Source organism: Mercenaria mercenaria, chromosome 1 (assembly GCF_021730395.1).
Source record: "Mercenaria mercenaria strain notata chromosome 1, MADL_Memer_1, whole genome shotgun sequence".
NCBI lineage: Eukaryota > Metazoa > Mollusca > Bivalvia > Venerida > Veneridae > Mercenaria > Mercenaria mercenaria.
The window spans coordinates 64,466,778-64,479,245 of NC_069361.1; the positions used below are offsets into that span (position 1 = coordinate 64,466,778).

Sequence of the window (12,468 nt, forward strand, 5' to 3'; positions counted from 1 at the left end):
CTGACTGTGATCAATAGATGACCTCTATTGTTTTTTTCAGTCATCAGGTCAAGGCCATAGTAAACTCGAGGCTGAAAAGGTCACAGGCCACCATTGGGGGCATGCATGTTTTACTATTTGTCAGTATTTTTGGGTAAACATGTAAATGCCAGTGATCATAAACACATCAAGAAAAGCCTGGTAAATAATGCTGCATGTAATTTAATGTGAAATATTATCTTTTTTTTCAGGAATCTCTACAGCAAGTGCAGACTGTGACAGTTTACCAGTTATTGAAAATACGCACAATGATGCTGGTGGAGCTGGACCGTATGCGTCTGGCACTGTTGTTAAGTTTGAGTGTAAACTAGGTTTTAATCCTGTAGGAACAAGCAAGGTTTACAAATGTTCTGGGAATGAATGGGTTGATGGAAACTTGAAGTGTGAGCAGATATATTGTACATACGTCAAAACACCAGATAATGGACGGGTAGTTAACACACCAACTAATGAGGTGGGAACGTCTATAAACTTTGAGTGCAATGAAGGATATGATATGAATGGAGCCAGTAACATGGTCTGTCGAACTGATGGTCAGTGGAGCCCAAAAAGTCCTCCTAAATGTCAAATTAAAATGTGCGGAGAGTTTGGATCTATACAGTATGCCACGTTGTTTCAGAATACAATTGATAGTGTAAAAAATGGCTATGGAAGCATTGTTGAAGTTACATGCAATAAAAACTATGTTTTAAAAGGGTCACCAAGAGTTATGTGTCAGGCTAATGGTTACTGGGGTGATAAACCTACTTGTGAACAAAGCCAATGTCCTCCTTACCCAGGTTTGAACTCCTCCTGCATAAAAGAAGCTGAGCCATCTGGTAGTTTTTTCTTTCTTGTATGTCGAGTCGATGTCCCAGTGACCAAAACCGGGCCTGATGCAGCTGAATGTATTTCTGGAAAGTGGGATAACACAGAAATGGCTTGTTACTGTAACTGTAAAGTTGAAGCCGACACAAACCTTGTATCATTAAAGAATGCCATAGACGGTGGCTATATAGATCATACACAAACTCTAGATTGGAGTTGTAAAAAGGGTTCAACAAAAGTTACAACAAGTGAAAAGGATGTTTGTAACGATGGAAATGTAATTAAACCAGTATGCAAATCAAAGGAAACCCCAGTAACAGTAACAACATACAAACCAGTTACTGATGAAAGTGGAAGTACTGTCAATCCTCCGCCAGGGACTACCGGAAAGTCCTTGCCACAAGAATCAACACCAGTGGGAGCAATTATTGGAGGAATCTTAGGAGGGATCGCAGTTGTGATTCTTGCTATAGTAGGCTTTATTTGTTACAAGAAAAAGAAACGAAATCCTGAAGCTGGTAACACAATTGAGAAGAAGGCAATGTTTACGAATGGTTCTGAAAAACATACAGAAAATGACAAGGAAAAGGTGAAACTTGCAGATAGTACTGAAGGTGAAGCTGTATAGGTATGAACAGTACAAAATATACTTGGAATACTAAAGATGGTTCCAGATCAAATTTCAAAGGTAAAGATGATTCGAGATTTTTTAAATCCCATGACTGGTAGCCAGTTTTGGGTCAAAGAGGTCAAGAAAAATGGAAAATTGTGTTAAACTGTGTACAAACTTATATTCATATTTATGTATGACTGACTATGTGAGAAGCACCATTAGGTGTAATCTCTATTGCTAAATACATGTAACTTAAAATACTAAAAAACTTTTAAAGTAAGTTTGTTATTTGCAGTTTTTGTCTACACTTATAAGATTTATGTATGTGGTGATACTAGGGGAACAGTTTTCGGTACAGAAAAACGAGTGATTGATATGTCATCTATAATGTGGGAGTTGCCATGTCTCCATTACAGTGAAAAACTTGCAACATTAGTATTGAGACTAGTATTAACTAGGCATCAGCCAGTAAAGGGCTGGTTGGAAATTAGTCATAACATCTTTATTTTATATGAGTTACTATAATTTTCCGAGCAGCCCTAGAAAAAGAATGGTATACATAATATCATATATCAGAGTGAACTTGATAGTCTAGTAGTTAGATGCTGGGCTACAAAACCAGGGGTTGCTAGTTCTTTGTTCCTTCATCTGGAATTAGTTGGATTTATAGTTTATATAAACAAATATTTATATCCTTTACAAATACCAGCTCCTCTCCCCCACCCCTTTTGCTGAAAAAAAAAAACCACCCCAGGGGTGTTAATTAGGAGATATATGGTTTATCACTTAGGTTAACAAAGAAAGAGTGCTTGTAACATACTGCTATAGTGTCAGTATGCCTGGTTAGCTCAGTAGGGATAACACAAGACTACGAATGGACAGGTCCTTAGTTTGATTCCAAAGCGTGCCGCATGTTGTCTGTGACGATTTGCCAGAAGACAGTGCAATTGTCCTCCACAGCTGTGCCACACTGTAAAGATGTCAGTTGCTTGCTGAGAACAAGTCAGTGCTGTTGTTTCATAATAGAAATACTGTCGGAAAATGGCATTTAACGGCATTTAGGCATTTAATGCCATCAGACAAGCTGAGTTATGTTATACGGCTAGGTCATCTGGCTGCCATTCAAGAATTATTGTGATTGGTGCAGGGTAAATGTTCTTGTTGATTTGGTCGATAATCTTTGGATGCATATTGCCTACAGGTCGTTTTACCTAAACAGTGTTGATATGACTTAAAACCTAACAAACGAACATACTTTGGAATGTCATGACCTGCGGAGAACAAATGTTAAAGTTGGTGAATAGTTCTGTTCACTTTCGAAGTACTGTTAAGTGTTTTATATGTAATAATACTGATCAAAAATCTAGTTGATTGATGGGCACCATTATCTCTAAGATTTGGAAATTTAAGTTGCAAGTAGGGCCATAATTAAAAATTTGTTTGTTTGCAGTGCTCCGACCGACCCATCAAAATCGTCCCGACCCAAAAAATTTTTTAGGCAGTTCAGGGGGGCAATTTTTTTTATATATAATTATGTTTTGATCCTTTCTGATGCAAAATGCATTTTCAGCAGTCGTTTTCCTTTTCGTATTTTGATATACAGCAGATTATTCAACGTTTAGTGTACGCGACCATATTGCCGATTTCGCACGTGTTTCGGAAGTCACAAGTTCCGATCCGAGTGAGAAAGTCGCTCAGACATCTTTACTTAGTCTTTCTCACATGATTTTACGGTGACCTATGTATATTTGATAAACAATTTTCCAATAAACAAATGTTTCGGCGGTATATGACCTGTTTGTGTCGGTTCGCCGTAAATCCCAACTCATTCTTTTAATAAACAATGTCGTCTGACACAATGCCACGGTCAGTCAACATGATCATGGTCTAAAAAATTATTCTGATTTTCTGTTGATTAGTTTCAACATTTAAAAGTTTATAAATTAAACAGACATCTGAATTTTTGATCATGCACCAGAATAGTCCGCAACTTGAATGATAACTATTCACATTTTTTATGTAATTGAGACCTTGTTCGAACACGTAATAAAGCCACATACCTCGATTTTTTTTTTTGTAAATCCTAATTTTCCTTTCCTTGCAAACATGTTTTAACTTTTAAATCCCAGTTTTATCCGACACATTTGGTGACAAAATTGCATAAACATCTTGAAAAATACACTGGCACTTGTCGGCTAAGTTCAAAGGAAAGATGGGAATCGGCATTTGGCCTTTGATGTAAGATGAAAGAAAGCAGTTTGACAGCTAAGTGTCGTGATGGGTGTGATGTAATTTGACCTAATTCTACAAGTACAATTTGTGTATTACCTAATACATTTTGATTTAAAAGGACTGAGATGATTTATGGATTTGAATTTAAGTGCTGTGAACTTCGTTTCTTGTTCCTTACTTAAAGGAACTAAATCATAATTTGACATACTTCAGCTTGTGTTTAAAAGTGAAGCCTTTCAATTCTAAAGCCTTAATTTTCACTAAAATGGAGACTAAAAATTAAGCATGAGAAGCTCCACAGCTGGTCACAATCACCCTCTTCTACACAGACCTGTATTCAAAGGGTTGGGGTGGAGGCCTATATGCTGCTCCCCTGCCCCAAGTTGCCCGAGAAGTTACCTTTATTTAACATAGTTGAACATGTATCAGAACCCACCATTTCAAACTTGTATTTAAAAAATATTCTGGAATTCGATCTTCTATACCTACCGCCAAATTTTGGACTGGAATGTGCATTTCATATGCAACAACACTTCCTGTGTCCAGATCAATAATATCAGTGCACGCAAAATTTAGACAAAAATGTAACAGTTGCCATCATTTCATTCCTAACAAAGATGAAACACATTTCATTCCTATCAAAAGATGTAACAGATGCCACTATTATTTTCATTCCTACCAAAAGATGTAAACAGAAGGCACCATTTAATTTCTATCATCAAAAAAGGTAAAAAAGGCCACTATTTCATAAATAGAGGTAGCATAGGCCGCCCTTTCATTACTGTCAAAAGAAGTAATAGAGGCCACTATTTCATTCCTGTCAAAAACTGTAACTGAGGCCGCTATTTCATTCCTGTCAAGAGATGTAACAGAGGCCACAATTTCATTAATATATTTTTATCATTTCCAGGGGGGTGGCAGCAAACATTCTTTTTTGCCTACCTTCCGCACCCCCATCTCGCCAAAAACAGGTTGGACAGCTTAGGCCTGCAGTGAGGTCATTATAAACCTTCTGTCTCTTTCTGTATCCAGAATGATGACATTTGAGTACTCAAAACTTGGACCAAAATGCAACAAAGGCCATTATTTCATACACTAAGGGTCTGACAGCATCTGCATGAAGTCAGAACAACTGTCCTATAAAAGGTTTTAAGGAATGAGGGTGCGGAGTGTCCAGATCGTTCGTTGCATTCTTGGTCTATATCCAAAGTACTGTCATTCAGTTTCAATTTTGATTAATTATAAAATGAAAGATCTGGTTTAATAAATGTCTACATGCAAGTTTGTGCTCTGTTAAATTCCTTGTAGAATTTGTCTGCCATGTATGTTCTTACTGTCTGAAATTCATGAATATGTTTCAATGTCCGCTGAGAAAATTTGTGTACACTGACTACAAAAAAAAAAAAATCCCTACCTACCTACCCACTCCTAAAAATCTGGGTCGGAGCACTGCAAACAAACAATTTTTTAATTATGGCCCAGTGCTTTAGTTATCTTTGAAATTTGGCTGGAAGTCAGCTGTATGGACAGGTTTTTCTCAAGTTATCAGATTTCTTCAAAATAAATCAGTCTAGTCATGAGAAAAAAACAACAGGATCATCATTTCTATTAGCACACTGTGAATTGTAGTGGAAATCCTGGCACAGTATGGTTATGGCAGTATGGGAGATATTTTTTATGTTTTCATGGGAAAAATCTCACAGATTAAAGGTTTTGAAGAACAGTTACTTTACGTTGGTTTGTTTTAGTTTACAGTAGCTAAATAATGTTTCAAAATTAAATTCCTAAAAGATGAGAATATTAAAGGTCTCCTTACAGCATAATGTAATAGTTAATAGATGAATTGTTGAAACATTATTGACACGTCTTATCACACAAGAGTCTTATCACACAAGAACAGATTATACATGTATTTTCTTTTTGCCCCTAGTATTGTTTTATTGGAAATTAGATTAGGCTATGTGCAAAGTAATGGACTGTTTGACGCATTGTTAAAGAAATCCAGAGTAATGATTTCATTCAAGGCTAACTTTATTATAGATGTCCAGTCAAACTTGTGTCAGAGACCAACTTTGAAACAGAGACCACCAGTTACTGGTTCTAAAGAGTGCTTGTTTCATTTCTGGTTTATCATTCTAAGTTTATTTTGATGTGGAAAAGCTGGATTCTCTTATTTTAATGTGTATTTTTGCTTTGTATATACATGTATCAGTAGCTATATTTGCCTATGACATGAAGACCCGAACATGTTTATAGCTTTCTACTCTGTGGCAAAGTTTATTTGATATTTACTGTATTTTCCTATATGTAAAACAATGGTGATAATCTGGAATACAGACTTTCCTAGAATTGTAGATTACAGCAGTCTTGCTTGCTTTTTAAAGAAACCTGATAAAAACTATGAGTCTTAGCTATAATGAATCAGATTGTATTTTTTTTTTTTTTGGTTAAATTCCCAAATGACTGTTGGCAAGTTGTTTCAAAATCTGCAGGAGTCTCTGGACCGATATTGCTTTGTACATGAACATTATTTACATTGTGCATGATAGAAATGTAGTGTCCATTAATTACTCACTGCAGTCATATATATATAGTAAATACCAGGAAAATGCACAGTCATGTGGGAAAGATGGTGATGAGTGTACATTTTTTGATTTAGGCCAAGTAAAATGCTATAGCTTGTATGTACCTAAAAATTATTCGGTATATATTCTATATAAAATGGACAATTTTCAGTTTTTTTTCACAGAGCTACCACATATAGAGCTACCCATTACAGAGAACAATTTTTTTTTAAAAAATGTTGTAAAATGACATAAAACTACGAGAAAATCTGGAGTCATGTATCTTCTAAGAGATTGTTCCTGTCACATTTGCTTACAGTAAAATTACATCAAGATCACACTTCTGTAACCTGGTATTACTACTTGTACTAAAATTGAGTTGTACCTCTAAAAACCACCTTCTGTCTCAGTTTTTTTCTACCAACATGTCAAAAAGACACCCACAATGAAAGTTTAACAAAAACTAGCCTTAATTTAGACCTCTGTGACCACCCCAAGTGAAAATTAGTGTTCAAAAACTTGTCTGCCATTATGGGGCTAGACCAGATGACTCCCACACTGATCCTTTAGTACCGTATATTCGCGGCCATAAGTCGACCTCGGCCATAAGTCGAGGGGTATATTATGGTGGGAGAAAGCTGGTATTTTACCTGAACTCGGCCATAAGTCGAGGGCAATTTTTTAAGATATTTCATAGGTGTATAAGTATGTTCAATGCTCATGTAGAGGGATAAAAAAATCTTCATAATTATATAAACAACATATAACAAAGTATTCAAATTATTAATTTTATTTTTATATTAAAAATATTATCCTTTATTGTTTGAAAAGCATATATCTTTAATTTATTAATAAGATATTTCATTCATAACATTTAAAACATGTTACATGTATCAAAGCTACAATAAACATAAGTATCTGTAACTGATATTTCACTGTATGTTCAAACACAAAGTGTCAATTTAAAATCCCTCAAAGTCACTCTCGTCATCACTGTTAAACAGTTCGTTGGCTAACTCCTCAGTTACAGCAGGGTCATACACATAGTCATCACACTCAACATCATCATCATCAACAACACTGTCAGTTACACTGCACGAGGAGGTGAATTCCTCGAACAATGCATCGTCCTGTGTTCCATCCATCGAGTTAGAAATTCCACACTTCAGAAATGATTTCATAACCATTTCTGATGGTATCTGATTCCAAGCATTAACAATCCTTTAGGACCTTCGATAATTCTGTCCTTGGATTTACGCCAGTCTCGTACAAGTTTTTCACTGACCCCAAACTCGCGTTCAGCGGCACAATTGTTAGAAGATTCTGCGAACTCTATTACACGAATTTTGAATGCATTATCATATGCAACACGCTTCCGTTTAGGCATTTTGTCACAGTTCTATCAAAATAATAACGGATAATCCGATGCGTGCGTGAAATTTAACAGTTTTATGACAGTTTATATCTCAAACAGAAATCAATACAAATGAATTCATCATAAAGGTTTCTAACATATTTACGAAACTGTTACAACAATTGATGTGCATAATTACTGAAGACACGCCTTCGACCTATGAAAAAAATGCTTGACAGTGAGTAATAAATTTTGATTGGTTATGGGAGTGCCAAACGACTGAGTAAATATTTCTGATTGGTGGTGGTTCACGGGGTGCAGTGTTTTTGTGCATATCATTAATCGCAGGCTTTGTCAGTGTGAATGTCGCTTTGACAAAAGATAAAAGAGCCGCCAATTCTTTTGATATCGAGGTGATTCGGCACCTGCTAGCTGTCATGTTATTCACACGGATTAACTTGAGAGGACAGTACCTATTTAGTGACTCGGTTCGTTTTTGTTCTACTGTTACAAACAAAGTATTTTTAATTATGTTTGCCGATACTTGCTAAAAATTTCTTTTTGCCGAACGCGGATAAAAAGGGATATTGTATTTAATAATTAAAAAGATTGACTTTATTGTTTTACAAATGAGTGCCATTCCTACTTTATTTTTAATTATAATGTTTGCCGATACTATTAAAAAATTTCTTTTTGCCGAACGCGGATTAAAATAACGAATACCCGGTAAAAGCTTTACGAAAGATTGACTTTATTGTTTTACAAATGAGTGTCATTCCTACTTCTTTTTTAATTACGTTTGCCGAAACTTGCAAAAAAAAAATTCTACAAATGCCTGGTAAAAGCTTTTCGATACTGTATTTGAAAATAATTAAAAAGATTTAATTTATTGTTTTACAAACGAGTGTCATTGCAACTTTTTCACTATACTTTATATAACTTGCATAAGAAAACATTGTCACTATTTTACGAACCGTCTTGCCGATACCGGTAACGGGTGGATACGGCGTCCGATATTTATACAAAACAAACATGGCGCTCGGTTGGGAAATGACAAAAACATTATTTTCATTTGATATTGCAGCCATAAGTCGACCCAAGAATGTAAACTGTATATTTGATCCTTGAAAACTCGACTTATGGCCGCGAATATACGGTACTGTGGGCCTTTACAGATATCCAACATAGTGAAAAGAAAGTCAGTAATATTTCCTAAATCTTGCTAAGTCTATCCCTTGTATATTGACCTTGTGTATGATGTCACATTGTTATGAAATCACTACTCAGTTCTACTCAAGCAAGTTTGTCCTTGAGGATTTTTGCCAAGGTCAAAATGTGCTTTTGGCTTCACCCACAGGTCAGTTTCAGAATTCACTATGAAAAGGAAAATAACATAGATTTAGTATAATATTGTTTTTGGTACAGTTATATACATGTATAATAGATCTAGCTAAAGATTATTTGAGCCGTGCCATGAGAAAACCAACATAGTGGCTTTGCGACCAGCATGGATCCAGACCAGCCTGCGCATCCGCGCAGTCTGGTCAGGATCCATGCTGTTCGCTTTCAAAGCCTACTGCAATTAGAGAAAGTGTTACAAACAGCATGGATCCTGACCAGACTGCGCAGATGCGCAGGCTGGTCTGGATCAATGCTGGTCGCAAAGCCACTATGTTAGTTTTCTCATGGCATGGCTCAATTTTGTGCTTTGCTTCTTATTATAAAGACAGAAAGTTTGAGCTCAGATCTGCTGTTAATCAAGTTAAATGATTTTGTCCTTTCTGAATTATTAGTGAAATCAATGGATCAGAGTGACCTTATTCCGTTGTTACAATGTAATTGTAATTTTAGTGCTTCCAGAAGTAGATCTAATCTAGTCATTCGTATCACACCTATTTTTTGTTTCACTTAACAAAGCCAATGTTACATGCAGCAGAGGCAGATTGTTGTAGTGTATCTGTGCATAGTGTCAAAGCACCTGGAAAGGTTAATAATTTGCTTCTGTCAGGTTTTTCTTTTTTAGAAAAGTAATTCAGACTATAAATTCTTTGTTAATTTTGAAGACTTTTCTTGGTATTACAAGGAGTTTGTCTGTTTCTTTTCCTTTTTTTTTTTTTTTTTTTTTTAATTTCTGACACTTTTTTAAAGGGACTTGCCTCCAATGAACAATATCAAATAAGATTAAACAGACAGAAATGTCTATAAAAAAAATGGATAATAATTGATTACAGTTTTTTTTTAAAAATCTTAATAATGATGTATTTATCCTGCCTGTAAGTCAATAATTACTTGTCATTTATTGTTAGGCCAAAGGAAGTAGATCTATTCTTAGCATCCTTTCGATGATAGGTTTTCAACTGAAAATGTAAAAAAACTGCCAGTTTTCATGGGTTTCAGAAGATAACAGTTAAAAAAGGACTGAGAAAGGCCATTTTGAAAAGCCGAAAATGTCTTTTTCTTAATATAGAGGTAGGCAGATACCTTGAAATAAGCTGTTTGCCCTTCATGTCTTGTTAAACACCTTCATTAATTTTGTGTTGAGAAAGATGTTGTGGACACATCAGAAAAAATATGTTTTTTCATCAATTGTTTTTCCCCTGCCTGGTAGGTATGTATTGGAAAATAATGCGGACATTAAACATAGATCCAGTTTTGTTTGGCCTTACTAAGATGAAAGGACTTTCACTATAGAGAATAGTTTGACGTAAACTTGGAGGCGTGGCCCTTTTTAGTCTTAAGAGTTCCTTCCTGTATGATTCAGAATCATTTATTCATAATAAATTGTGTAGTATTACTTTGAACTGATATGTATTTGTATGTTTTATAGCTTTGCATTGCAAATTTTGTGCACACATATACATTTCTTATTGTTTATATTTCCATATAATATATACATATTTCCATTTACTTAGAATGTAGTGCTCAGTGTTTTCCTGTTTTGTATGAATAATTGATGTGGTAAATATCATTAATATTCAATAACTAAGTGTATGACTGATCCACAGGAAAGACTGAGTTACATGATCAGCTATTTTTATTTGAATTTTTATACGCCCGTTTGAAAAACGGGACGTATTATGGGAACGCCCCTGGCGGGCGGGCGGGCGGGCGGCGTCCACAGACTTTGTCCGGAGCATATCTTCTACATGCATGGAGGGATTTTGATGAAACTTGGCACAGTTGTTCACCATCATGAGACGGAGTGTCATGCGCAAGAACCAGGTCCCTAGGTCTAAGGTCAAGGTCACACTTAGAGGTCAAAGGTCAAATTCAAGAATGACTTTGTCCGGAGCATATCTTCTTCATGCATGGAGGGATTTTGATGAAAGTTGGCACAGTTGTTCATCATCATGAGACGGAGTGTCGTGCGCAAGAACCAGGTCCCTAGGTCTAAGGTCAAGGTCACACTTAGAGGTCAAACGACACAAGAAAGAAAACTTTGTCCGGAGCATATCTTCTTCATGCATAGAGGGATTTTGATATAACTTGGCACAAATGTTTACCACCATGAGGCGGAGTGTCATGCGCAAGAACCAGGTCCCTAGGTCTAAGGTCAAGGTCACACTTAGAGGTCAAAGGATACAAGAATGAAAACCTTGTCCGGAGCATTTCTTCTTCATGTATAGAGGGATTTTGATATAACTTGGCACAAATGTTCACCACAACGAGACGGAGTGTCTTGCGCAAGAACCAGGTCCCTAGGTCTAAGGTCAAGGTCACACTTAGAGGCCAAAGGTCAGATACAAGAATGACTTTGTCCGAAGCATTTCTTCTTCATGCATGGAGGGATTTTGATGTAACTTGGCACAATTATACACCATCATGAGACGAAGTGTCATGCGCAGTTCCCTTTTTAGAATTACTTCCCTTTGTTGTTACTATAAATAGCTTATATTGTAACTTTTTCATTACTAGTCGTAGGGAAAAATCGAGACCACTTTTCTGTAGTACAACATGCATGCTACATCCAATTATGAGGTGTTTTTTGACCAATCTCTACCTGGTAAAGATTTTTGTGTGGATTTAAAAAAAAATTTTGGATTTTTTTTTTTTTTTTTTTTTTTTTTTTTAAGATTACCTTTCCTTAGTTGTTACTATAAATAACTTATATTGTAACTTTTTTATAATTGACCGTAGGGAAAAAACAAGACCACTTTTCTGTGGTACAACATAGATGTTACTTTCAAATTTTAGGTGTATTTTAAGGTATCTCTACCTGGTAAGGAGTTTTTTTGTGGACTTAGAAAAACAAAAGACTTACAATGATTATTAAACAACCACAAAATTAAAATTCCATTTGCAAATACAGGTGCTAGAGTAAAGAAATTTGCTGTGACGGGCGTATGTTGTGACATTCTGGCACTCTTGTTTTTTTCTTTTAAAATCGTTGCAAGATACATGTATCCTGCAGTTCATGCACATTTCATAGCTGTGTAATATTGTATTTTTATCACTATCATTTCAGTGTTTGTATGATTATTATATCATTTTATTACATACCTGTTGTATCGTGTTTTACAATTAATACTCTGACATAAAAGTATTTTATCTGGTATATCATTCTGTTCCAAGGTGGGCATGGTCCTTGGTAAGCCTATACGATCAGGTAATGTCCTTCTGTAAATATTTCCTTTAAACAAGTGGAGGGAATTGGATCAAATTTGGCTAGAAGCCACATCTGGTGGTAGGAATTCAAAATTAAACAGATGATAGTTCCTTCAAGGGTTTGGGCGTGACAGGAATTGTCCTATACTGGTAGGTATTCAAAATAATAAAAATGCAGGACCTGACCTTCTCCAACAAGGCAGCAAGTTGCTGAATGTTTGAAATTTCATATAACATGCAAAGGGCGTGGCTTC

The 12,468-nt window shown here is 35.7% G+C and overlaps 1 protein-coding gene across 1 annotated transcript in view; it reads left to right on the forward strand.

Annotated features, from left to right (window-relative positions):
- LOC123535798 (complement receptor type 2-like) overlaps positions 1-7,171 on the forward strand; it is a 31,671-nt gene extending 24,500 nt beyond the window's left edge. The window contains exon 2 of the mRNA XM_045318551.2: positions 231-7,171. Within this exon, the coding sequence (XP_045174486.2) occupies positions 231-1,474 (1,244 nt within the window). The 3' untranslated portion in view covers positions 1,475-7,171. The remainder of the gene's footprint in view (positions 1-230) is intronic.
- The last annotated feature ends 5,297 nt before the right edge of the window (positions 7,172-12,468 follow it).